Below are 26100 nucleotides of genomic sequence, written 5' to 3'. Positions count from 1 at the left end.
TGAACTTTTTTTTTTTTTTTTTTTTTTTTTTTTTTTGTGATTTGTAGACTCATTCTCCAAGGTTAATTCCTCCTCCACAGCCCCAGGCTCCCCCTCCGCCGCCACCACCGCCTCAGCAGCAGCCGATCAGAAGCCTGTTCCAGCCGCAGCAGCTGCAGCCGCTGCTTCCGGTGCAGCACCCGCACCACCCATCCCCCCCTCAGGGAATGCACATGCCTCCCCAGCTAGAGACCCCAAGGATGATGATGACCCCGCCACCCGTGACTCCTCAGCAGCCCAAGAACATACACATCAACCCGCACTTCAAAGGGACGGTGGTCACGCCTGTTCAAGGTCTGTGTTTCCTTTTACTGTTGTAAAGCATAGATGGCCCTAGCTTCCAGTGGTTTGACTTAGGATTTTTCCACTGATGCGTTTTCGACTTTGTGAGAGTGTGAAAGCAGTATGCATTCAGAGGAAATCATAGTTCGAATATTGAGATTTGATCTCTCCTGGGGTCGCAACAGGCATCCCAAAACTCGCTCGAAGCTGGGCAGAGGGTGCTGTGGTTCCCAGCCCCGATGATTTTGCCAGCTGTGGAATGATGTGAGTGTTCTGCCTAAGGTAGGTGAGGCTAAGCTATGATGTTCCATTGGTTGGGCATATGAAATGCATTTTGACTAAGGGTCTTTTCAACTAACGATAGCCTTATTGGGATGTAACCCCATCCTATATTGAGGAGCATCTGTTATGCTATAGATTACTGTACATCTGAAGGCATTTAGTTTATTGTACTGAAGCCGTCGCTATGGCAAAATGGTTTTCACATTCATATTTGTAAGGATGAGTTTTTCTTGGCTCTTCCCCATTCATTTAGATTTTAGCTTGATGGGTCAAGTATATTTCTTTAAAAATGTGTATCTCTTCTTGTATAATTGAGTGGAAAGTGCTGAGCTGTGACTCTTCATAAGTCTCCCGGTGAGGATGTTTGCAGTGGTGAGTGTCCCTCTTTGGTTCCAGGCAGCATGCCCCCCTTCAATTCCAGTGTCAGCTGGTGGAGAGGGGACACATCCATCTTTTAGTTGTTGTAATCAAACAAATACAGATCTGATTATTACTGAAACATATTCCTTAAGATAGGAAGCTGTTTTCGAGCGGTTTATATGAAGCATTAACTTCATGTATCTGTGAACACACACCACACATTTATTGAGTTACTGCTCTATTTTTGGCATTTGAGTTATATTGATGAACAAACCAGACAAAGCTTTCTTCAGCCATGATCTTGCTTTCTAGCAGTCTTATTATTGTTTATTACCAGTAAACATAAGTATTTTATGTGGCATGTTAGAAGATGAAAATGCAGTGAGAAATTGAGCAGGATGGGGGGAAGGGATGGGTTGTCTCTTAACAATAGGGTGATCAGGGTGAACTTCACTGAGCAGGAAAGAGTTGAGGGATATCTGTAAGTTAGTAATGTGGCTGTTTGGGGAAGAAGATTGCAGGCAGAGTGATCAGCAGGTATAAAGGGGCTTCCTCCAGGTGAGACCCTGTCTGCAAGTATAAAGGAACTGGTGAGAAGGAGGCGCAAGCCTGGCTGAGATGGCGCACGAACTTGAGGCCACTGTATTGACAGACTTTGACTGTGTTTTGCTAAAACAGAAGTTGGATGATAATTGGTGGGAGCCAATAGGCTTGAGAGAAAGTTTTTTATTCTAAGTTTTTTATTCATTGCACTTACAGAAAAGAGCTAGTTAAGAAGGAAAAACATCATTGATGCAGATGAGAGGAAAAACTTGTCTTGTCCAGGACCATGTGCCAGAGGTGGGCTTGCTGAGATGGAGGAGCAGGGAGTCCTCCACAGTTGGGGCAGATGGTGAAGCCTGAGCTCAGATGAGTGGGCAGGTGGAGAAGTCTTGTGTCAGTTCTTCCCTGGTGGCCTCAGTTTCCTCAGTAGGTAGCAAGGAGCTAGAGTGGGGAGGTAGGAGAGCGTGTTGAAGGTCTGAGGAAAGGAGCTCTGGAGCATCCTCTCGTGCTTTGGAAGAGTGGATGTGCGCAGGGATGGGTGGGGCTGCGGAGCCCTTGAGGAGTGTGGATTTGAGGTGAGGGCAGTCAGCATGGTTGTGTGTCTCTGTCCAGCTGTGCTCATCTGCATGCACTAGGTGTGGAATAGGCAGGTGGTTGGGTTTATGAGGGTCATGGTTTTCACAGAGTAGTAAAGGGGAGGCAGTGCTGATAACGATGGGCTGTGGATCATAAGTTAGATGCCAGGGAGGAGAGGACACCAGGGAGGAGGTTGAGACGGTGAAAAGGAGGTCACTGGAGATCTTCGTAGAGTTGAACGATTGTTTGAATCAGGGTGCTGGAGGGAGTGAGATGGAAGGGTAGAATGGTCACCAGGACTGGAGGCAGAGGTGGCACGGATCTGAGGCAGGGCATGGCAAGGGCCATCTTTGTGTTTATTCAGACTGGAGCTGAACTCCCTGAGACATGACAGGGGCAGTGTGGTGCTGGGGGATGTCAGCTGGTGGCATGAGATGAAAGCTGGATCTGGAAGCAGCAGTGAGATCAAGAAGGAGCCCTTCTACCCCCAGACCTTTGGCAAGAAGCTGTGGGAGAACAGCTGCCGCTCAGAGGGGCCATGAGAGCGAGAAGGTGAAGGAACTCGGGGTGTTGTGGATGCTGCCGATGGGTGGGGAATTAGGGATTCCCAAGGGTGTGGGAGAGAAGTTTCAGAAGTGGAGAGTAGCCTAAGGTAGTAGTTCAAGTGCGGGGGATTGGCCAGTGACCTAGAGCCTGGGACCCTCCCATACGTGGGTCAGAAGTATTATGAAGTTGTCCTGTGGCCATGGAGCAGGGGACTGTGATGGTGACAGGCTGGCGCAGAGTGAAAGGGAGGGGGGCGCCTCTTGACAGTGTCTGCGGGTCACCACCAGGCCACTGGGCATGGCAGATAAGCATAAGGCTTTAAAGTACAGTTAACTCCTAAGCCCTCCTGACCCCATCGCATGTCCCCGTTTGCCCACAAAGTTCTTCCCACCCTGGTTAGTATCACTCGTCCCCACATCCTCTTAGGTGGCCCTGAACGTCGCTGACTGGCGTGGTGCCTGTGTCTCCCGCAGTAGCCGTTGAATGAATGGACACATGCATACTTGAATGGGGAAGGGTGGCTTTCCTTCAAGTAATCCTTTGCGTCTTCCCCATAGTGGTTGTCCTAAACCTGGCACTGCTGTCAGTTTAATTTGTTGGAATGATTTTGCTTATGTTATTCTTTCTTGTGCATTTCCTTGTAAAATGCAGTGGAAAACTGGCAGTTGGTAATATGTACAGATTTTCTTTAGCTAGAATTATAGGGTGGCAAAGCTATCAGGAAGCCCCAAGATATCCTCTATGTATGAAAATGGTGTCCCCTGCAAAAGTTAGCAGCCTGACAAGTGTAGAATGCAGGCCTTGCACCCCAAAGCACACGTGTGATTTAGCAGCTACTCCAAGGTCAGCTTTCTGACAAAAGTTGTTCAACTCAGGACCAGCTAGCTTTTTCTCACCATGAAACCAGGAGCTTTAGTGCCACACGTCCCTTATCTGTAATTTGCCTTTGACCTTCAGAGGTACACAGACACAGAAGAGAAGGACAAAATAGCCTTGCTAGGTAGATAGGCAACACTTTGGAAGCAGTTGTTTATTCTGTAATAAATGAATGAGCTTAGATAGAAACGCACAGTTCCTCTTGAGAGAGACCGAATATCAAGATGTCCCCTGTACATAAAAGATACACAGATTAAACCTGTGATTCTCAGAGCCTTCCATAGATGAAAGGTGCTTTTTCAAAAAGTTAACAATATACACACATCTTCTACTGATGGCACAAACTTCCTTTTTGAGGATGAAGAGTGTTCCATTATAATTTATTTAAAAACTATTTTGATGGAAATGTAACTTGTTTCCAGATTCTTAGTATTATAATGAATTGAAAACTTAGTCCATTAAATACATGGGACAAGTTATAAATATTAAACTTCAGATATTCAAGTTGAAGCTTCAACTGGACTGGTCTCTAACATCACACCTTCTGAATTCTTCTGTGCTCACAGTGGGCAGCCAGGGCCCGGTAGGTAGAGCCTGCAGACATATGCCTGGGCATTCCCACTGAGGTGGCTTCTCTTGGGTGGGCCAGGTGTTTGCCTGTTCCCACTGGGACCGTCCGCAGCAACCCTTTTTTGTCAGCTGTTTTTCCTTTTCTGCTGTGTTTTCTTTTTCTTCTTTTAAATAGGGAAAAGGCTGGTACTTTGTGCAGATTACCAGCTCATCAGAGGCTTCTGTGTAAGAAATCCATTTATTATAATCAGATTGCTTTCTAGAGACCCCACCTCGCCTTCTTTCTCTCATTCTCCTGGTTAAAGAGGCTTAATGTTTTATCCTTTTATTGTGTTGGAATTTTTTGGTAGATATTGGCATTTAAATTCTGAGTAGTACCTATGATCGAGTTAGTGAGGATCTGGGTGTCTTATATTTGTTAACTTGATTTTAAAAATCACGTCTTTACATTTAATATGTAGTTTTTTTCTTTGTCACCTTCATTGTAATCTTCTGAGGTCAGAGATATTCTTGTTTTTTTCTTTATCCATTTTCTCCAGTCTAGTGTTTCACTTTAGATATGGAATTGATGTAACATCAGCTGTATAGAATTGAGGGGAGAGTTGGATTCTATTTTATATAAAGTCTTGCAAACTGACCCACTCTAATTTTGAAATTTGGACTCATTCCATTAGTCTGTCAAGGAAGGGATGAACTTCTGGCATTTTTACATTTTATAAAAGTAAGTTTTCTTTCTGTCACACTTTGCATTTGATCAAGCAGTGACACAGGCCATGTATGCTATCACTTGAAGTGTGGAAAGTGCGATGTGAATGATAAGGCTTAATGTATGGAATTCCTTGAGTAATCATAGTAAAAAAAAAAAAAAGTTTATCCTAGCACCCTGTTTTTGAAGTGATTCTGATGGACTTTTAAGAGGTATCACCTGTATTTCGCATTTATCAGACACTTCTTAAATTAAAAAATACGCTACGTTGTCATCTCCACCTGATGTGTATGAGTTTGCTGGGGCTGCCATAACAAGCACCGCAAATAAGGCGAGTTAAACAACAGAAACTTATTTTCTCACAGTTCCGGAGGCTGGAAGTCCAAGTTCGAGGTGTGGACAGGGCAGCTTCCTTCTGAGGCCTCTCTCCTTGCCTTGTCATTGGCCATCTTCTCCTTGTGTCCTCACGTGGTCCTCCCTCTGTGTGTACTGTCTGTGTCTTTCCCTTTCTTATAAGGACACCAGTCAGGTTGGATTATAGCCTAGACCTCATGTGACCTTAATTACCTCTTTTAAAGACCTAGTCAGTGGAATCCAGTTACATTCTGAGGTACTGGCGGTTGGGACTTCAGTGTATACATTTGGGGTTGGGGGCGGGGGGAGGGAGTTGCAAACAGTTCAGCCCCACAGTACCTGACAATCTGAGAGCTTCCTAGGTGTATCTGCCAGCATGTTTTGATGTAAGATGTAGCCTGCACTTAGATTGTGAGTTTCTTTGAAAATCAAGATCAGTATAGTGCATGGTGAGTTTTAAAGAGCTTAAACACATCTGATTTAGCCTCAAGGTATGAAACTTACATCTAGCTTCTTCTCTATTCTGAGATGTCTTTTAAAAAATGATTTGTTTCGTTGTTCTGGTGGATTGATGGAAGTCCTGCTTGTTTATAAACCAAAGTAAACTTTGCCTTGGCATAGGAGATTGTTTAGTAGAAAATTTTTAACGGTCTGTGAGCGTTTTTTCCAGTTCCTGGGATGTGCTGTTTTCCTTTCTCTGCCTGCCTCACTTCCCTCCTTCCCTTCTCTCTTTCATGATTCATGAGGGTTGAGATTTAAATGTGTATATGACTGGCGTAGGAAAATATAACTGGGATTCGATAACCTGAATTATCTGGATAGGGATAGGAGAAACAAACTAGGTTTTTTATTTTAGAGTAATACTGTCTTCTTCTGTTGCAAAATATTTTAATTCCAAATAATAGTCAACTACTGAGATTTAAACTTCTGCTTGCACTGTTGTGTACTGAAAAGGAAACTTCTGCTTTCCCCCTTTTATGGAATTGTTAAAAATACTAAATGCTTAGCTTAAGTATAAGCACAATGTGTTATACGTCTGGTACACATAATATATATTTTATATTAAACTTCATATCTTGTAGTACAGGGGTTTGGGTGTTGAGTAAAGTGTGTCTCTAACACAAGGGGTTTTTCTTGCAGTGCCCTTGCTACCAGTTCCGAGCCAGCCGAGACCTGCTGTGGGACCCCAGAGATTCCCAGTGAGTAGCAGCTGCTCCTTCTGCTCTGATAGGGATGAGCATACATTTACTAAGAAATATTAATATAGCAAGTGCAAGAGGTTCCAGCCAAATATAATTTTAAGGATTTGCAAATATTGACAGTAATCTCTGCAATAGAAAATGTTTGTTAAAAGCTTAAGGTCAGTGGATTTTTGAGAGTAGAATTAATTTTGTTTAACTGTAAAATTGTTGAATCAGGATCATCAGTGGAATGCTGTTCATCTTAAAGAATATGAATATTGATTTTATTATTGCCTTATGCTAAGTGAGAAAGGGCCTTGCTTTATTAGAGAGGTGGGGGTATATGTGTGCTTGCGCCCGCAGGCACATGTATGTTTGTGTATGTGTATGTGTGTGTGTGTGAAATTCTAGGAAATGAAAATGAGAGATCTCTTGTTTTTTAAAAGAACCTCTAGGGTCTTGATGAGCCACTCATTTTATAATTTAAAATGAATGTTTTCACTTGAAAATATCTTTAAAAGAAAGCATATATTCTCTCTCTCGCTGTCTCTCACACACACACTCTCATTCACTTACACACAGAAATGCACACTTTGCTGTATTTTCAGTAATTTTATCCATTCTTCTAATGTGTTTTAGGTAGAAGAAACAAGTCCACTAACTAGTTATATTTGTTTAAATATATGCATTTTATTTTATTTGAATTTTTGGTTCAGTGTGTAGTTTGTTCATGGTTTTACTAGAGAGTACATTTTTTTTAAAAACAGTTTGGGGAAAAAAATGTACTGACCATAACATTTTAATGTCATTTATATGTAAAACAGAGGTAGCCTTATTTAGGTTAAACAGTCTGATTTTCAGGAAATACCTAAATGGCCTATTGAACTGTTTATCTTTGGTACTTCAGTAGATAACATTTATATATGGCATTTAGCAAGAAGGCTTAAATGAAGGATGTGAATGTATAATCAGGTGATTATTCAAAAATAACATTATTGGATTTAAGGTTCAGAGTATTTTATAGAAATTTCTTTGACTTGTAGTTATGAATTATGACATGGTTTCAGTTAGCTAATGTGTTTCTATAAATTATTTACCAAGTTTTAAAAGTTAGTTGTTTTTAAAACATTAGGTGATATTTACTGGGTATCTATTTGAAGCAGTTGTCTAAAAAGCCAAGGTTTATTAGTTCTGTTGCCTAAGGCTTACATGTATGATTTTAGTCGTTGAATATATTTCTTCTGTGGAGTAGTTTGTCTGCTAGTTATTGTAAAGCCCTGACATATTAAGGACTTTTTGCTTTTTCAGGACTATGATTATATCTGTGTTAAAATCATTTTTGGATGTGTTTTCATGTTTTATACTACAAGGATAAAATTTGATGTGAATAGCATTTGCAGTTAAGATATAAACCTAAAGCAATGTAATTTATATTTTCGAAAAATGTTTACTAATATAAACTTAGAATAGTCAATTGCAATTTTTATTTCATTTTTCAGTTGTGCAAATATAATTGTATCTGATGCTAGGAATAAAACCTTAGAATACTTTGCCGCTATTAGAAGAGGATAATAAAAGAACATTTTTGTGAGAAATTGAACTTGCTCTTCAGTTATATAGTACTCTAAGCTTAGTAAATGTGTTTCAAGGCAGTTTTGAACAGTTTCTGTGAGGTGCAATGTTCTGTTTTTGTTTTTGAGATGGGAAGTATGTGTGGGTGATCAGAAATGGTTGGGCTAGAAATGAGCCGTGTATGTGAATGTAGCTTAGTAAGTGTTCTCTTCAGTCCAGGTCTTTACCACGATTTAGCATGTCTCTTCCTTTAAGTCCCCAGTGCTGACGTCACAGTGAACTTGGGACGTAGCGCGTGCAGTGCACTACTTATTTCTGTCATCATTTTTCCCTGATAGAAAATCATGAAATGTGTATTTTAAAAAATACAGTAGCGGTATTATGTTTTTAAAAAGCCTACCAGAGTCTTGTTGGGGAGAAAGATAAAGTGTAGGCTCTCTCTGGTGGTTTTAGTTGTAAGCCAGATCTTTGTTGAGTATTTTTTCTTTTTTCTACTACTAGATTAAACTTCTTTCCTGTGAATGTAAATGTAATTTTGTGAAAATTTAATGAGGATCTACTTTATGCCAAGTGCTCTGCATAGTGCTGTCTCTAAGCTGTAAAATGAATCAAGCATCATTAAATGAAACCTAACTTATGTCCTTAAGCTAATTTTCATTTGAGTAAAATTTAAAAATAGTGAAGACAGCGTTGTCGTGGCTTAGCAAAGCCCACTGGAGGTTTCTTATTGATGGCTGGATGTCCTGCAGGCTCTGTCTTGGTTCTTATGGATGGCTGTATGCCCCTCAGTTTCTATCCTGGTGGTTTTCTGTATTTGGGGTTCAATCAATATTTGTCAAACCGAATTTTGCTTTAAAAACTGACGACACACACACACAACGCGATGGAACATTCAACTTCAGATTTATCAGGTGGTCTGTTTGAGTCAGTGTGCTTCTTGGTACGCAAAAATAGATTTGAATTCAGAAATCTGTGTGCTGGTTATGATATTTGCGATTGAGCAAATCAAGATTCATTGTAATCTTTCCTTTCCCCAGCTTAAGTACCTTTAAAGGAATTCTCATTGCTCCTAGGATAGGTAACATTCTATCCAAAGCTGTGCTCCTAGTGCATATGTAGCTTCCTCACATCAGTCAGAGTTGTGTGTTTACTCCTATTTGTGTGATATCTGGTGAATGGCTGTGGCTAAATGCCCGTGTAGAGTCCCAGTCATCCTGTGTTCTGTGGTGGACTTAGCCACAGGCCCTGTGCGGAGGGGCGGGAGGGAGCACATAGTTGTCAAATAAACATACCCAAAACTTAATATAGAGTGATCTTACTGCTTATTAGGAGCCCTACATAGAATGAGTAATGTAAAGGGGGGTGTGCAGTTTAATTTTTACATTTTTTACTTTTTGTTGTTTTCAAGACCACATATGTGAATTTGCATAGTAGAATTATATCACATGCATTTAACTATAGAAGAATGCAGCTTTGTACCCAACTAAAAGTAAAAAAAAAAAAAAAGACAATACACAAAAGTACCACTAGATTTCCAAATTTTAAAGGATCTATGATACATTTGGTATTTATGCTTAGTTTAGAACTAGTATGTCCAGAAATTTTGTTGAGTGATAATACGTCTAGTTTTTAAATTAAAAATTACAGAAATCGAGGCACCCAAATATGAAATCCTATTTTTCATAGTGTATAAAATTTTTTTAAATTATTCTTTTTTTTTTTTTTTTTCTTTTTGAGATGGAGTCTCACTCTATCGCCCAGGCTGGAGTGCAGTGGTGTGATCTTGGCTCACTGCAAGCTCCGCTGCCTCCCAGGTTCACACCATTCTCCTGCCTCAGCCTCCCGAGAAGCTGGGACTACAGGCGCCCGCCACCACGCCCGGCTAATTTTTATTTTATTTTTTGTATTTTTAGTAGAGACAGGGTTTCACCGTGTTTGCCAGGATGGTCTCGATCTCCTGACCTCGTGATCTGCTCGCCTCGGCCTCCCAAAGTGCTGGGATTACAGGCGTGAGCCACTGCCCCCGGCCTTTAAAATTATTCTTAAAAATTATTCTTAAAAATCCAAATCTGAGGCCAAAATTTGATATTCTAGGCTTTACTTGTAGTTAGACTAATATTTTTATTTCTTGTTAATTAGCATTATTTGGAGAATTTAAGAAATGATTTTTAAAACAACTGAATGTCAAAATAAGTGTCTTAAGGATCCTTGTTTTTTGATCATTTTGGAGAAAATTGCTTTAACTGTTGGTTATGTTAGTCTTTGCACTAGGATGCATGTCTTTCCCTAGTCCCTCATTTAAGGATCTGTAAAGTGCTTTGTAATTTAGGCTTCCATTTAAAAATTAGATTTATGTACTTAATTTTAGTTACAGATATGCATATTAGTTCTGAACTCTGAAACTATTTTTCTTCTGATTGTAAAACATATTTCCATTACATAACATATGAATACTTACATGGGCTGATGAGCAGAGGAAGTAACATACCCTCAGAGCTTAACATGTCCTGTGTGACTGATGACCCTGTTTCATTTGGGCACTTGCTCTCTCCAGTCTTCTGGTCTGGCCTCTTACCATCCACTAGTCCATTTAATGAACACATTTTTGTTCATGTTAGGACTGTCGAATGCTATTTCACAAAACACTGTGTTGTGCTTTTTTTTGTCTTTTAAATAAGGAAGTAGTGGGGTGAAAGGCTAGTTACCTTTCTGGAAGTAAGTTTCTGCACTTTAAATTCTGTTTTCCATTTCACATGTTCTTTGTTTTACAGTTAAATTAATCTAATTGGTTTCTCTTTCTGCAAAGGCTATACCTGGTGTTTTTGTCACTAATACAGAACTGTAAGTCCTTATCTTACCCGTAAAGTATATTTTCTAGTCATGTATTTGTCCTCAGAGAGTTTTTTTTTGTTTTTAAAGTTTGCCCACTTAAAAAAGTAACATAAAATGTCAATTGTCGGAATATTTTAAAGTGTTGTTTTGAGATTTTTGTGAATCGTTTGTTTTTCTGTGCAGTTGCTGTTTTTAAGTGTATGAAAAAGTCCTGAGCTAAATTTTAAGCTTATGAAAAAATCATTTTAAAGATTCTTGACCTAGAATGTTTCAAAACCTATTTTAAAATAGGTTTAAACATTTTAAAAACTATTCAGCCCTTTGATTTTACATTGGTGTGTTGGGCAGATGGTGGTATTTCAGTTGGCCGTTAAATACCAGGTAGTTTGGCTGCTGAATAATTTCTTAGTGCCTTTTGTTTAAATTTAAACTAAACTATACTTTTAAGTTTAAATGCATCTTCTTAACAATCGTATTATTACTTACTTAGACCTAGCAAATGAGGTTCTCATTTGTGTTGACTCTGTAGTTACAGCGCATCGCAGGTCTTACAGTTTGGGCTGCATTTGGGCACATGGTATCAGGTGGCAGTGAATGATGTTTGCTGGATGCATCTTATAGGCCATTTCATGCAAATCATGTTTGATGAGACTGCTGCATCAAATCACATTTCTTTCTGATTACAGCCCTTGCAGATGAGAATCCAGACTTTATTCTATCCAGGAAAGAAAGTCTTGCTTTTGAACACCTACTGTTTTTACATGCCTGCAATGCCTTATAGTTACCAGCACTTAAGCTATGGAAGGAATCATGGGCATTTTCTCTGATCAGACCTATAAGTAGTAGCAGGCGAATATAGTAGGAGATCCTTCCAGCTGTCAAACATTGTCAGGCTTGCAAGGAGAGAATGCAGTTTAAAATGCAGGTGACATAATACCCAACATCCTCCACTTGCTAGTGAGTTTCTGATTAATCGTGATTACCATACATTATCATACCATCAAATTTAATCATATCAGTGAATTCCCATCTGCAGCAGTAACAGGAGCAGCTAAACACTGTGGTAACAGCTATTAAAGAAGGTGGTTTATCAAATTCAGTTACCCTTTAACTTGCTGCTTGGTCAGCATGCAGTGCATGTGTTGGATAGAGATAGGGCTGGGTTAAAGTCCATGCTCCTCACTCAAAGGCCAGGGAGTACTCCTTGAAATTACATAGAATTGGTTTCTTGTTTCTTCTGTTGGAGCCGTTGAGCTCCTTTGTAAAAACTGCTTTCTAAAATATGTGATAAACTACAGTTGTCCCTTGTACAACATGTGTATGTGCGGGGCCTGGAAGCAATCTCCTGTGCATACCGGTGGAGGGCTGTTTTTTGTTTATTGGCTAAGTCAATCTGTTAACATTGACTGGGACACTTTTTAAATTCTCTTCAGATACAGAGTGCCATATATATAGACTTAACCTCAGTGCAGTTTGCCCGTCTGCAACTTAATAATTTATAATTTATCCTATGAAATGTTGGACACAAAGTTTAAAGTCTTGGAACTCCTCTGCGCCAAGGAAATCTTAGTTACTTTTAGTGATGCGTCCTAGAAAACACACTGCTTTTTTTGTTTTAATATTTAATTTCCCAGGAGTCGTTGAAGACCTGTGGTTCTGTTTAGGTGCATTTTTAAGGCACACTTGGAAAGAAGTCCTGTTTTATTATAAAGTATCCAAAGCAGTTCTTCTGGTCTGGTCGGTGCTCCCAGCACTCTGGGAGGCTGAGGTGGGTGGATCACTTGAAGTCAGGATTTCGAGACCAGCCTGGGCAACATGGTGAAACCCCGTCTCTACTAAAAATACAAAATTAGCTGGGCATGGTGGTGGGTGCCTGTAGTCACAGCTATTTGGGAGGCTGAGGCAGGAGAATTGCTTGAACCCAGGAGGTGGAGGTTGCAATGAGCTGAGATCGTGCCACTGCTCTCCAGCTTGGGCGACAGAGTGAGACTCCATGTCAAGTAAGAACGAAACAAAATCAAACCAAAAAGCAGTTCTTCCAAAAGATGAGAATTTTTTACTTTAAAAATTGAGTCCTTTGGGTGTACAGGTGTGTGCGTTTTGCTTGGTGCCGACTGTTATGTACTCATCGGGGACTCTCCTGCCCCTTGTGGTCAGCCCCTCTGCCTGCCGGCCCCTGGCAACCACTGAATGGGCTTGTTCCTGTAATTGTGTTGTGCAAATGGAATCATAGAGCTTGTTTCATTTGGAGCCTGGCTGCTTTCCTGTAGCATAACACATCGGAGATTCATCCGTTTGCTGCACCAGTCAGTAGTTTGTCTTTTCTATTGCTGAGTAGTATTCCAGTATATGGATATAGCACGGTTTGTTTACCCATTCACCTGATAGGCATTTGGGTTATTTCCAGTCTTTGTTGTGATTAGAGTTGCCGTAAACATTTGTTTATGGCAGGTTTTTTTTTGGGGGGGTGTGTATGTGTGTACAGATTTTTTTTTTTGGAACATAAGTTGTCAGTAAATGCCTAGGAGTGGATTGTGGATGATATAGTCAGTGTATTCACAGATGAGACTTTAAGACAGACTGTATGCTTTTCAGTTGACATAGCTGATACTACTGCTTTCCTTTTTTAGTTGGTTCTTTTTTTTTCTGTTTTTTTTGAATGAGGAAATACAGTCTTTATAGAGCATATATGGTTGAAAATCGGTAGTGAATAAAAAAAAATTGAGTGATCACTATATTCCACAGTTTGTGTTCAGCAGCCTGTGGAGCAAAAGTAAAAAATTATTATTTTTTTGTTTTGGAGATTGGCAGGCTGACTTTTGGAAAGATCAAATTGCCTAAGTTCACACAACTGGACACGGGAGGTAGAACTAGAGGCCGATTCTCTTAGTTTTTATGCTGTGCTTTCTCCTTCAATATGAAATTGAATTTCCATAAACTGAGAAAAAATGATAGAATCCAGTAAGTTGAGTTGTAACTACATAAAGTTGTGACCCTCATTAAGTACTGAAGTGAGGAAGTTTACTACAGCGGGGCCAGTCATTGGGAGGAGTTGTTTCAGGAGGGCGTGGGAGGGTGAGGGTGCAGAAATAAAGAGTTTTTCATTTCAGGAAATAATGTAAGTAGTCTTTAGGAGGTTCATCAAAACACCATTTTGTACCCAGAAGTTTTGTAGTTTGTAGTGGGTGCTCTTGTTTCACTGCTTGAACCATTAATATTATCCTAACGTATTTAAATTCACGTGGTGTTTTTTTTTTTTTTTTTTTTACCCCCTAATATGAAACCTAGTACTTGGCACAAGGTACGTCCTTCTTCAAAATGTTTAGAATGCATCTGTAAATATAAAAATACCCTCTAGGAAGATGAATGTAGGTATTTAAACAAGGCATAACCTGAAAGAAAAAAAAATCCATGGAGAATACTGAAATAAGAGGATTAACATATTGTGATAGAGGGCTGTAATTTTAATTATGTCAGGGGTCACTAGTGGCCTTTATTCTTTGCATTCAACCCATTTAATCGGAATTAACTGAGAGGTGTTCCTAAGTGTCAATTGGTTTCTTATATAGTTCTTTGTATTTTAAGTGAGATTAATAAAGGAAAACATGTTGTAGAGATTGGTTATAATTTATTGAAAGATTCATGAAGTTTCAATGACATTTTTAAGATATTTAATTAGTCTTATTAAAATATACGGACTGACCCTTTTAGGGAAGCTGATAAGTCACATAATAGCTGTTAGTGCCTTTTTATTCTTGGCTTTATACGATTAACTTTGTGCTAAGCAATTTATGCAAAATTTTTCATCTTTTTTTTTTTGTAAACGGAGTTATCAGTTCTTCTTGAATAGGATTAATATAGATAAAAATCATGTAATTAACAAGAGATGCAGAAAAGTGAAGGTATAATTTGTATGAGAATTATATGAGAGAGAATAATAATTTCTTACCTTGGATTTTTAAAGGGATATAAAGAAAAGCAAAATTGAGCAATTATTTGAGAGGATTAAAGTAGTCTTTTCTTTCAAAAGGTAGAATTAACGTTAGTACTAAAAGTTCTGTTAAGTGAGGTATTCACAGCTCATAACAGTTTTAAAATAATTTTGTATTTGGTAGAGGGAGTTGGTAATGTAGTACCCTTATTCCCATGAAATGATAGAAGTTAATAAAGGAATGATCACATCAACAGAACCTCTTATGAATGTCAGATTTTGGAACCATGATTTATATGGCATTGCTTGGAGATAAATTTGTTTTAGCAGAATCAAGGTACTATGATGGATAAAGCACTTAATAAACCAGGAGTGTGAAAATGTGGGTTCTTGTCATCTTTGTTGTCATTCATTGGTGATGTAAACTTAGTTAATTCACTTCTAACTCTGTAAACCTGAGTTTCTTTATCTCAGAGGAAAAGTGACTTGTCTGCCAGTTTCTTGGAGCAGTATTTGTATCGGCTACAACATAATAAACTGGCTGTGATGTTTGACTGAGTCAGGATGTGAATGAGGCTCGTTTAACAGAAAACTTAGTTAACAGTGACTGTTTTATTTTTTGCATAAAAATGAAAAAGCTTTTATTTTTTATGTACAGCAGCTCTATCAGGGACTCACATTTTTTTCCATCTACCCATCACCTAATGCATTTGTCTGTATTCCAGGCCAAAAGAAGAGGAGGGCAAGGGCAGAAGGTACAGGCCAGCTGAGGTGTCCCCCAGGGAGCTCCCCGCCACCCATTCTCCAGCTGACAACTGCTCCTGTTGGCCAGAGTCTAGCCAAATGTCACCCTCCTTATAAGTTGGAATATGTAGTTTTTATCTGGGCAGTGTTGTCCTGAATAAAATTAGGGCTCTATTACTAAGGAATAAGTGATAACTTGTGCTAGGTGAGCAGTTAGGGAGTCTTTTCCATGTGGCTGACGTGTTCGTCGGAATTTAAGTTGTGTAATTAGAGGAAAAGAGAAAAGTGCCACTTGTGTTCAAAACAAACAGAAAACAGGAAAAGTGACACTGTGCGTTTCAGGAGACCTGCTATTTGTCAAACTTCTGTTTCAGAAAAGCAATAGTGTTAACAGTCAATGAGCAGCTTTTGGGATCTTAAAGCTTAAAAGTTAAACAACTTATTTAAATATTTAAACTCTCAAGTTCTATGAGAGCAGTGGCAAGCCGCAGATCTGCCCGGCTGAGCTCTCCCTTGTGTCCAGCAGCATCTGACATTGCCAGAAAGGTAACCGTCCACCCCTGCTTTTTTTTCTGAGACAGCATTCATTCTGTAGCTCAGGCTAGAATGCAGTGGTGTGATCGCAGCTCACTGCAGCCTCAGCTTCCCGGGCTCAGGGGATCCTCTCACCGCAGCCTCAAGTAGCTGGGACTACAGGTGTCTCCCACCATGCCTGGCTAATTTGTTTTTGTACTTTTTGTAGAGATTGGGTGTCACCATGTTGCCTGGGCTGATTTCGAGCTCCTGGGCTCAAGCATTGGCCCACCTTGGGGTCCCAAAGTGCTAAGATTATAGGCGTGAGGCACTGTCCCCAGCTGAGGCAACCCTTTTCACTCTGGTGTATTTCATGGATCAGTCATTGAATGTTTTTTTCTGAGAGGTGTCTTGCATTATCTGCCCTCTTTTCTTATCCTGGTATCACTTGACTGATATGCGGGCATTTGTCATCTTGGAAAATGGGCCGTCATGACTTCCTCCTGATTGGACTGGATTTATCTACCATTCAGGTGCTCTCTTTCCCTGGGCCAGCCTCCCCACCTGTAAAGGTCAGTGTGTACTTCAGGTTCTTTGGATCCTGTGCACTTGCTGACATAATGTTACTCCCTCCTCACTGCCCTTCACCCAGCTGCTTCAGGAGTCAGCGCCCTGCCTGTAGCATGTGCAGACTCCAGGCTACACTTGCAAATCCTTCTTTTCCCATTCTTGCTCTATTTAACTAACTTCCAAGGTCAGAAATTGCCTTGTTTACTCACCCTGAGTAAATGGTTTCTTTCTACATCTTAGATAGCGTCTTTGGTCTTACCTCTTTAATGCAGTTCTTGTAGATTGGTCACGTGAGTACTGATAATTTCTTTTACTTATTAAAGCCTGCCATGGAATTTCCATGGCCATCTGACTTTTGACTTGATGTAGTACATACTGGTTTTCTTGCCTCTGAAACACACATAGACTTGCACAATTACACTTACATATGTAATGATAAAACATATGATTAGGGACTGATTAGGGAATGTGAGAAAAATCCCTCCCCATTTGCTGTTCATGCCAAGGAATCCCCAGTGTGCTCTGCAGGTAGGCAGCCTGGGTTTGAATTCAAGTTCTGCCACTTTCTAACCTTGTACTGAGTGGAGGTTATTTAAGTGGTCAGAAGATTTCTGTGAGCAGAATACCTACCTTGTAGGGTTGTGATAAGGATTAAATGAGACAGCATGTGTATTAGTCTGTTTTCATACTGCTATAAAGAACTGCCCAAGACTGGGTAATTTATAAAGAAAAAAGGTTTAATTGACTCACAGTTCCGCATGGCTGGAGAGGCCTCAGGAAGCTTACAATCATGACAGGAGGTGAAGGGGAAGCAAGCACCTTCTTCACAGGGTGGCAGGAGAGACAGCAAAGTGGGGAAGTGCCACTTTTAAACCATCAGATCTTGTGAAAACTCATACACCATCATGAGAACAGTGTGGGGGAAACTGCCCCTGTGATCTAGTCACCACCCACCAGGTCCCTCCCTCCACCTGTGGGGATTACGGTTGGAGATGAGATGTGGGTGGGGATGCAGAGCCAAACCCTGTTAGCGTGGAAGTTCTGGCCTCCCGCCGGTGACCCTCACTCTTTTCCCAGCTGCAGGGGGAGGAAGCCAGTCAGCATGGTCCTCTCACTCGTTTTCTCTAACAATATTACATAGAATACGAGTTAAAATGATTTCTTACCCGCCAGATGTAGTGACTCACACCTGTAAACCCAGTGCTTTGGGAGGCCAAGGCGGGAGGATCCCTTGAGGCCAGGAGTTTCAGACTACCCTGGGTAACACAGTGAGACCCCATCTCTACAAAAAATTTAAAAATCAGCCAGATGTAGCGGCTCATGCCTGTAGTCCTGGGCTCTCTGGAGGCTGAGGCAGGAGGATCACTTGAGCCTAGGAGTTTGAGGATGCAGTGAGCTATGATCGTGCTGCTACACTCCAGTCTGGGTGGCAGAGCAAGACCCTGTCTCTTAAAAAAAAAAAAATTCTGTCATACATGTAAGAACTCAGTTCTGTTAATTTTTCTGTCTCTCAACCAGTGATCACCCCAGATCTTGGCTTCTCTTTGGTCCTAGTGCATGTATGTGTTTCACATCTGCTCAGCTCGAAAGCCTCAGGCAGTTCATTGCCCAAGGTCTAGGTCAGTACATCCTAACCTTTGTTCCTTCCTTCCTTCATTCAGCCATTCAGCACCTCTCCCCGTGTTTTGTGGGCAGCTGGTTTTACAGCATGGTGCGGTACTTCCAGGTTGAGAATGTGAGGCTCGGGGAATACCTTGCTACTACAAACAGGCATTTCATTCATCCATTAAATATTTATAACCGCCTGTGTGCCAGGCACTGGGCCAAGCATGGAAACACATTGATGTATAAGGCAGGTCTGGTCTCAGCTCTCGTACCCGACAGTTGAAGGTCAGAGAGAAGTGGGAGTGGTTTGGAGAGATTCAAGAGACAAAGTTTCTAGGACTTGCTGGTACTTTATGAGGGATTTCTGATTTGAACTCAGAAATAAGAATGCAAACAGGGAATCTGTACTGATTTGGGTTTTACCCTGTTTGGAAACATGGAAATATTACAGAAGACATGGACATATTTCAGAAGCTGTATATCATATTTACAGTCTGTCTACAAAAACTGCTGCTGTCTACAGAATCGTGTAAAAATGATAACGACATGTATGATGAACTTTTGTTATTTGCTAGGTACTGTCCTAAGGACTTTCCTGCCCCCGTGAGGTGGGTACTATTGTTATTGCTGTTTCATAGGTGAGTAAACTGAGGCCCAGACAGATTCAGTCATGAGCTCAAGGCTGTAGCTGGTAAGTGGCTGGGATGGAGACAGGGCTGGGAGAGCTGTCAGGTTCGATGATGAGTGCTGCTTCTCAACCTGGGCACCTGCAGGATCGCTGGAAGTTAGAATAAAGTTCTGCTTGAACATTAGTGATGGATTTTAAAGGCTTTTCTTTTCCACTGAGTGTGAAAAAACTATCATGAGAGAGAATTTTGGGGGCTTTATTATGTATCAGTAACATTCAAATGCCAGTGACTGTGCATTTAGACAGCATGTAAATAGTCAGTTAAAGGAAAGAGAGTTTTGGGAAGAGATGAAAATCACAACATTAAAGTTCCAGGGAAGTCTTCAGGGAATCTGATAGTGCTTAGAGACCTGAGAAGTAAGGTACCTAGTTCTCAGGTGGCTTGGAATTTTTATGGAAAACTAGGTTTGTGGACTAAACTCTTTGAGTTTATTCTTCTAATTCAGTAACTCTTTTCTTTTGGAAAAAGGACGAAAGGGCTAAAGACAGAGTCCTTTTCCCTGATCACAACCTGTGGCAAAGTAAAAAAGTGAACCTTGGTTGACTGCTCAGGGTGGAGTGGAGGCCAGTCTGCTTTCCCAGTTACGTTTTGCCTTATCTATAATGAGAAAAATCTGTCTTTTTGAGGACTTGAAATTAACTGCCTGATGGAAGGTGGGATAAAGGGTTTATAAAGAGCCCTGCTGCAGCAGCCGCGTGGCCGGTGCTGTGGTGCCCGCCTTATCCAAGGGGCGTGTACTGCGAGTCCCCCAGTAGAGACCGTGGTTTTTCCTGTACATGCATACCTAGGATAAAGTTTAATTTACAAATTAGGCACAATAAGAGATGAGCAACAATAGCTAATCATACAATAAAACAGTTACTGCTCTTGCATTTTGGAGCCATTATTAAATAATATATGAGTTACTTGAATGCAAGCTCTGCAGTACTGTGACAATCAGTCTGATAACCAAGACGTTGACCAAGTGACTAATGGGCTAGCGTGCAGGAAGTCTTCAACATGGATCCTCTGGACAAAGGTATGATTTCGTTCCCCAGGGTGGACGGAGCAGGATGGCAAGAGATTTGGTCATGCTACTCAGAAAGGTGTACAGTGTGAAACTTATGAATTGTTTATTTCTGGAATTTTCCATTTAATATTTTCAGATTTCAATTGATGGTGTGTAACTCAACCCCAGAAAATGAAACTATGGATAAGTGAGGACCTCTGTACTATTGAGGATGCGACTTGTGGCACTAAGATACAATCATGGAACTTAGAAGAACTACAGAATTTTTTAAGAAATGGTGTTTTCCAGTTCTAAGCCCAGTAAGAAAAGCCGTAATAAATATTAGGGATTCACCTATTAAATAACGAAGATTGAAAGATCAGGACCTCTTTCAGCTTGTTCTAATTATAGGCAAAATTTAAAGAGAACTGGCACTTCCCTGGCATGAGAGCTGAGTGACAAAAGGCCAGCTACAGAAGCAGCCCTTCTTTCTGCACCGGGGGAGGAGCTCTGCCTGCTGCTGGTTGGTCCTGTGGGAACAGTGCACCCTGCAGCTGCACACCTGGCAACTGGCACACCGGAAAGGGGTGAAGGGGAAACTGAGCCGAGATCGGAGAGAGTGGTAGTGCATAATTACCTGTCATTCTGAATGACTGATACATCAAGCTTTGCTTTACTCTTTGTTAAGATTGGCAAAATAATTGTAAATTGATAAAAACTGTTCACGCCCAATGATGCTGATTTCCAGCTGTTAATACAATAAAAATGTGTTTAAGGGTTAAGTGGAAATAGCCCCAAAGGACTCTCCCGCTTTCTCTGTAAGTATATTTTACTGTTCCCGTTCTTTCTGGCACCTCCCGATGTCTGCTTTTTTGCCAGCTCATTAGCATAGTAGTGACTGATAGAGCTAATGAGTTACGAGCCCTGAAGTGTGCTGACTGTAGTTAGGGCTGACGGCCTGTCAGCGCATCGGTGGCCGACTTTCACCTTCTGTTCTATTTCAGCATACTGTTCCTATCTTTTAAATGAAAAATCTGACCAAATGTATAATAGAGTGAGAATTTATGTTTATTTTTAACAAATAGACTGTTGCTAAAAATTAGCAGCAAGTCCCTTACTCATGGTAGAAAGTGATGTTTAGATGCAGGTGGATGCAGAGAAGGGTGGGAAGGAGGTGCGGTGAGGATGCCGAGGGCCTTGCAGGCAGAGGGGACAGCTGTGTGGTGGAATCACTAGAAGGTGCTCAGAGGTGTGAAATTATCCTGGGCAGTGAGAGAAGGGCGAAAGACTGCTGATTGACACTGATGAGCCAGTTAAAATAAAATAAAAGCTTTTAGTGATTCCAATTCATGGGATTCTTCATGTTCCAGCCTTTAGGAGCCTGGCCACAGGGGTAGAGGAGTCGGAGGCTTGGGTCCATCTGGGCCCTGTGTCAGGCGTCTCCTGATACAGGGAGGTGACCAGAGAGTGAAACAGGGACAGGAGGAGGTAAAGGTGCTATACCAAGGGTTACAAGAGAAGCCGTTTTCTGTAGTAATTTTGCATTTTGGCTGAGACAGAAATGTAAGAGTGAACATTTTTCAAGGAAATACCTGTGATGGAAAGGGGAAGTGCGTAATGTGACGAGTGTCCAGGGTCCACCTTCTGAGTTGGGGGTACACTACGATTTTTATATCTAAGCCGGGGAAAAGTTGTAACCCAAATTTAGTAATTTTGATAAGATTTCTTATTATATGGGTTGAAACTCCCTCCACTATGTTTTTATTATGTCATGAATAAAATGAACCCTTGCAGGAGCTTTAACTTGGTTTTCTTGAATATGATGTGGTTGAGTGAACTTACAGAAAAATAAAAATACTAAAATAGTGTTGTGACCTTGGACCAGTGATTTAATGTCGTAAGTTTTAGTTTCCTCACTGTGTGTTGATGAGTTCATGGGGCCCTGGTATCGACAGTGGTGACAGCGTCATACCCAGGAATTCCTGGACTCTGCCAGTGGACTGGGGGCCTGAGTTCCCTTTGGTCCTCGTTCTAAAGTGGCTGCTTATAAAATGTTGGTTCTTGACTGGTCCATGTTGAATTCGCCATGGTTGTTTAAGTTCTGCGAGAATCCCTGCAGTTGTCAGTCACTGTATGGTAGGGAGTGTGTAGGAGCGTTTGCTGAGCTATAAAAGGCTGTGAGTCCTGGCAAGTAGAAAGGATGGCCATTCGCATTGCTAGTACCTTCCTGTTTTGTCACCTAGAACCTGAGCCTTGATTTAGAACCCACTTCCCCAACTCTAACCCATGCTGAGACTTTGTTCTTAGGTCTCCTAATCTGGCTCCCACTAGGCATCAAGACCTACCAGAAAAGTAAGAAAATGAACATTTAATTCAGTCAGTCTCTTTGTGAGCACCTCCCAGGTTCCAGACTTGGCAGACAGAGGCCCACACCTCATCCCGGCTGTTACTCGGGGCTCCTTCTCCCTGACCCACTCTTGCTGTCACCTGACGCCCAGTGTGTGCCTGGCTGCACTAGTGCCAGCCAGATTTACCAGTTTGTCTTTTAACTGGTCTATAATTTCAACAACATCAACAGACCACTGTTGGTGAGTTGGCTTAGACCTTGAAGTTGCTCTAGCCCAGTTCGCTTTGAGATCGTCCCCAGCAGGCAGTGCTCCTCCTCCTGAGTGAGTGCTTCTGTGGGTTGAGGATGTGTTTATTGCTGGGAGAGTGTTAGAAACCTCCTCCCTCTGTTGAATCGAAATCAGCCCCGTCCAAACTCTTATCTAGGTGATTGGGTAAACCAACATCAAACCTACTTGTGGTTGATCTTGACTCAGTTACATGAAGAGAGCTATCATAACCACACTTAACGTTGGAAATGGTTTTTCATAGTTTCCAGAGGTGTTAACTAATTTCGTATTTGTAAGCTAAAATGTTATAAAATACCCATTTTTCATTTGAAGAGTTTACATTTGAGTGATTTTTACTTTTCACAACTATTAGCTTGTTTCAAGCTGTGATACTGTCTCTTTTTGGTGTCTCAGTGACATCATTTTCATCCATATGTTTTACATTTCTGAATGCAAATTCTTTTAATGAATCTTGCTGGTTCCTTTTGTATTTATCTGTTTGAAACCCCTCCCGTGTGCCTCCTCCCCCGAAATAAGCGTAGGCAAGTGTGCATTGAAACAGCTTATGAGTAATTGGAAAAGGATTTCTATTCAGCACCACCATTGCCAATTTGCATGGGTTGGAAACAATGTGATCAGTCAAACCTCTCTGCATGCAGAGGCAGGCAGTTGTTTGTTTTATTCCGTGTCATTCTGAGAAGCATCATTTAAACGTTTTTTTGAAATAATGCAGAACCTTGATTGCTAATTTATTGTCATTCAGAAAGTTTGGAAGATTATTTTAAGACATGTTTTGAAATGCTTGCACAGCTACTCCGCAGCTTACGGTGGGTTACATCAGGATGAGGCCGCTGTAAGTTGCAAACATTGTAAGTTGGACCATTGTAAGTCAGGAACTGTCTGTATATGTCAGAATCATGTTGATACACAAAAGTAGAGATGGAATACTAATGCTATACTTTATAAAGAGAACATTTAAGTTACCTGGAGGAATACAATATTATTTTGGAGGAGATACGTTCATGCTCACACCATGTGTTTCATTGACTTCAAACAAAAGATGAAAATATTTTAAAACAAGAGGAAAAAGCTTTGGCAGTGGGAGAAAGTAGGCAAGCTCATTGAAATTCCTCATGCAGATTTAGTGAGTAACAGTATGTAATGGCCTGTGCTATTAGAAGTATTTTTCGAGCATATTATTAGCAAAGTAAAGATATTAAATATTCAAGAATATTGGCCCGGTGTTGTGGCTCATGCCTGTAATCCAAGTACTGTAGGAGGCTGAGGTGGAAGAATTGTTTGAGCCCAGGCGTTCGAGACCAACCTGGGCAACATAGCAAGACCCTGCCTCTACAGAAAAACTAGCTGGATATGGTGGCATGCTCTGATCCCTTGAGCCCAGGAGTTTGAGGCTACAGTGAGCTGATTGCACCACTGCACTCCAGCCTGGGTAACAGAGTGAGACTCTGTTTCTCTCTCTCTCTCTCAAAAAAAGAGATCCATATCAAAGTATCTTATCAGTGAATTTTCAAATTATCATTATGATAACGTATATACATTTATTAGGGGCAAAAGACCGTGTATATGATATGTATTCTCACTTACAAATATATTCCTCAGTTACTGACATTTATTGGGTTCAAGTGATGTCTTTATCTAGAGAAGTGACACTCCCTAATGTCAGGCAATAGTTGGTACGGATTTCCTTGTTTCACCTAAAGTAATAAAAACCATGAGAGTTTCAGCTTTGGACTTCCTGTTGTACCATGTTTCAATAAGTGCCTAAAGTTTATGTTTTTATGAAGATGTAATATTTGTGTGTTAAACATTTCTTTATTATTTTGTAGCCAACAATCTTAAGGGTTTATGGTGTTTATACTAGTGTTCATTTTGTCTGTTCTCTCAATGCCATGGGTAGAACAGACTTTTGTAGGGAGAAGGAAGGGAAATGCAGTGTGGAAGAGCATTTTCATTCTTTTTTTTTTTGAGATGGAGCCTGGCTCTGTCGCCCAGGCTGGAGTGCAGTGGCCGGATCTCAGCTCACTGCAAGCTCTGCCTCCCGGGTTCACGCCATTCTCCTGCCTCAGCCTCCCAAGTAGCTGGGACTACAGGCGCCCGCCACCTCGCCCGGCTAGTTTTTTGTATTTTTTTTTAGTAGAGACAGGGTTTCACCGTGTTCGCCAGGATGGTCTCGATCTCCTGACCTCGTGATTTGCCCGTCTCGGCCTCCCAAAGTGCTGGGATTACAGGCTTGAGCCACCGCGCCCGGACAGAAGAGCATTTTCAGTGCTAGAAAACTAGCATTTCGAGGGAACAGCTAATTAGTAATAAAATGACAGGCCAAGGCATTGGGATTGTAAGTTTGTGAGAAGAGTAATACTTAAAAGTTGTGAAATAATTGACTCAGTTTCAAAGGACAAGGTGCTATTAAATGAAAATTATTTTGATGATAGTTAATAGTTAATTCTTTTTGGAGCAGTGAAAAAGTGGTGAACATTTCTTTACCTTTATGCTGCTGCTTAGGTCAATACAGTGGTTTAAAAAAGTCTCCCTGAGTATCTGAAAGGCCAACTGAAAAATGAAGTAATTTTAATTTGTCTCTCAAGAGTTTTAGTAACATGTAGTTTTTGAAAAAAGTTAATCTGTAAGAATTTGTTTAAATTTTTTTATCCATAGGACTCTGTGTACTATTTTGTTTGTAATAATTTGGTTTCTTAAACATTTCACATTTTTCTGTTAAGTCAGGAATTGCTGATTGAAGTTTTCTTTTAAAGCAAAGCAATTTCGTAGCTGCAGCCTACAGTCGTGTTAAATAGCAAAGATTAGCATCTTTAAAAAGATAAATGTCATGACAGTGTTTTGGATTAATGGGAAAGAGGCTAATAATTGGATGGATTTCAATAAGCTTAAAAATAATATTCTTGTTTTACAATGACATTAAAACATTGACTTAATTTCTAGTTGCTGTGTTTCGATTTTTGATCATTTAGTATGGCAGAATCACCTGTTGTTTAACACTTAGTTTGTATGTTAATATGTGCGGTCATGTGCTGTGTAAGGATGTTTTGGTGAATGGTGGACTGCATAGACGGCGGTATTTCCGTGAGATTATAATACTGTATTTTATTGTAACCTTTTCTAGGGTTGGGTATGTTTACATCCACAGATACTTAGCATTGTGTGACAGTTGCCTACAGTATTCAGTACAGTCATATGCTGCCCTGGTGTGTAGCCTTCAAGCTACTGGTGTGTACTATACAGGCTAGGTGTATAGAAAGCTCTACCATCTAGGGGTGGGTGTGGGTGTGATTACAATACACTCTGTGGTGTTCGCATGATGGAATCACCTAAGGATGCATGTCAGAATGTATCCCTGTCATTAACGATGCATGACTCTGTGTGTGTGTGTGTGTGTGTGTGTGTGTGTGTGCGCGCGTGTGTAGAAAGAGAAAGACAATGACTGTTGGGAGACACATTACTTGACATTTTCGAGGAAAACTTGGAACCAGGTCTATATTTCTGAAAATTACATACCATTTTTCTGTCCTTTTCCCTGTTTCTCTGTTGTTGTTGTTCATTAGGGCCCACCAGAATTTCCACAGCATACACCTGGACCTGTTCCCAACAGTTTCAGCCAGCCCCCACGACTCCCTCTCCAGGACCAGTGGAGAGCCCCACCCCCGCCTCAGGAGCGAGACCCTTTCTTCTTAGGAGGTACAGAAAGAG

At 40.8% G+C, this 26100-nt stretch overlaps 1 protein-coding gene across 7 annotated transcripts in view; it reads left to right on the top strand.

Annotated features, from left to right (window-relative positions):
- The window catches only part of RBM33 (RNA binding motif protein 33), a 133447-nt gene that overhangs the window by 62393 nt on the left and 44954 nt on the right, over positions 1 to 26100 (top strand). For 4 of the 7 annotated variants that reach the window (XM_050785695.1, XM_050785698.1, XM_050785701.1 and 1 more), the window contains 3 exons: positions 48 to 333; positions 6275 to 6333; positions 25956 to 26088. In XM_050785695.1, coding sequence (XP_050641652.1) covers positions 48 to 333; positions 6275 to 6333; positions 25956 to 26088 — 478 coding nt within the window. The remainder of the gene's footprint in view (positions 1 to 47; positions 334 to 6274; positions 6334 to 25955; positions 26089 to 26100) is intronic. The other 3 variants (XM_050785700.1, XM_050785699.1, XM_050785697.1) reach the window with 1 other exon arrangement.

Source organism: Macaca thibetana, chromosome 3 (assembly GCF_024542745.1).
Source record: "Macaca thibetana thibetana isolate TM-01 chromosome 3, ASM2454274v1, whole genome shotgun sequence".
NCBI lineage: Eukaryota > Metazoa > Chordata > Mammalia > Primates > Cercopithecidae > Macaca > Macaca thibetana.
The sequence above is the reverse complement of the archived record's forward strand: the minus strand, read 5'-3'. Positions and strand labels throughout refer to the sequence as shown.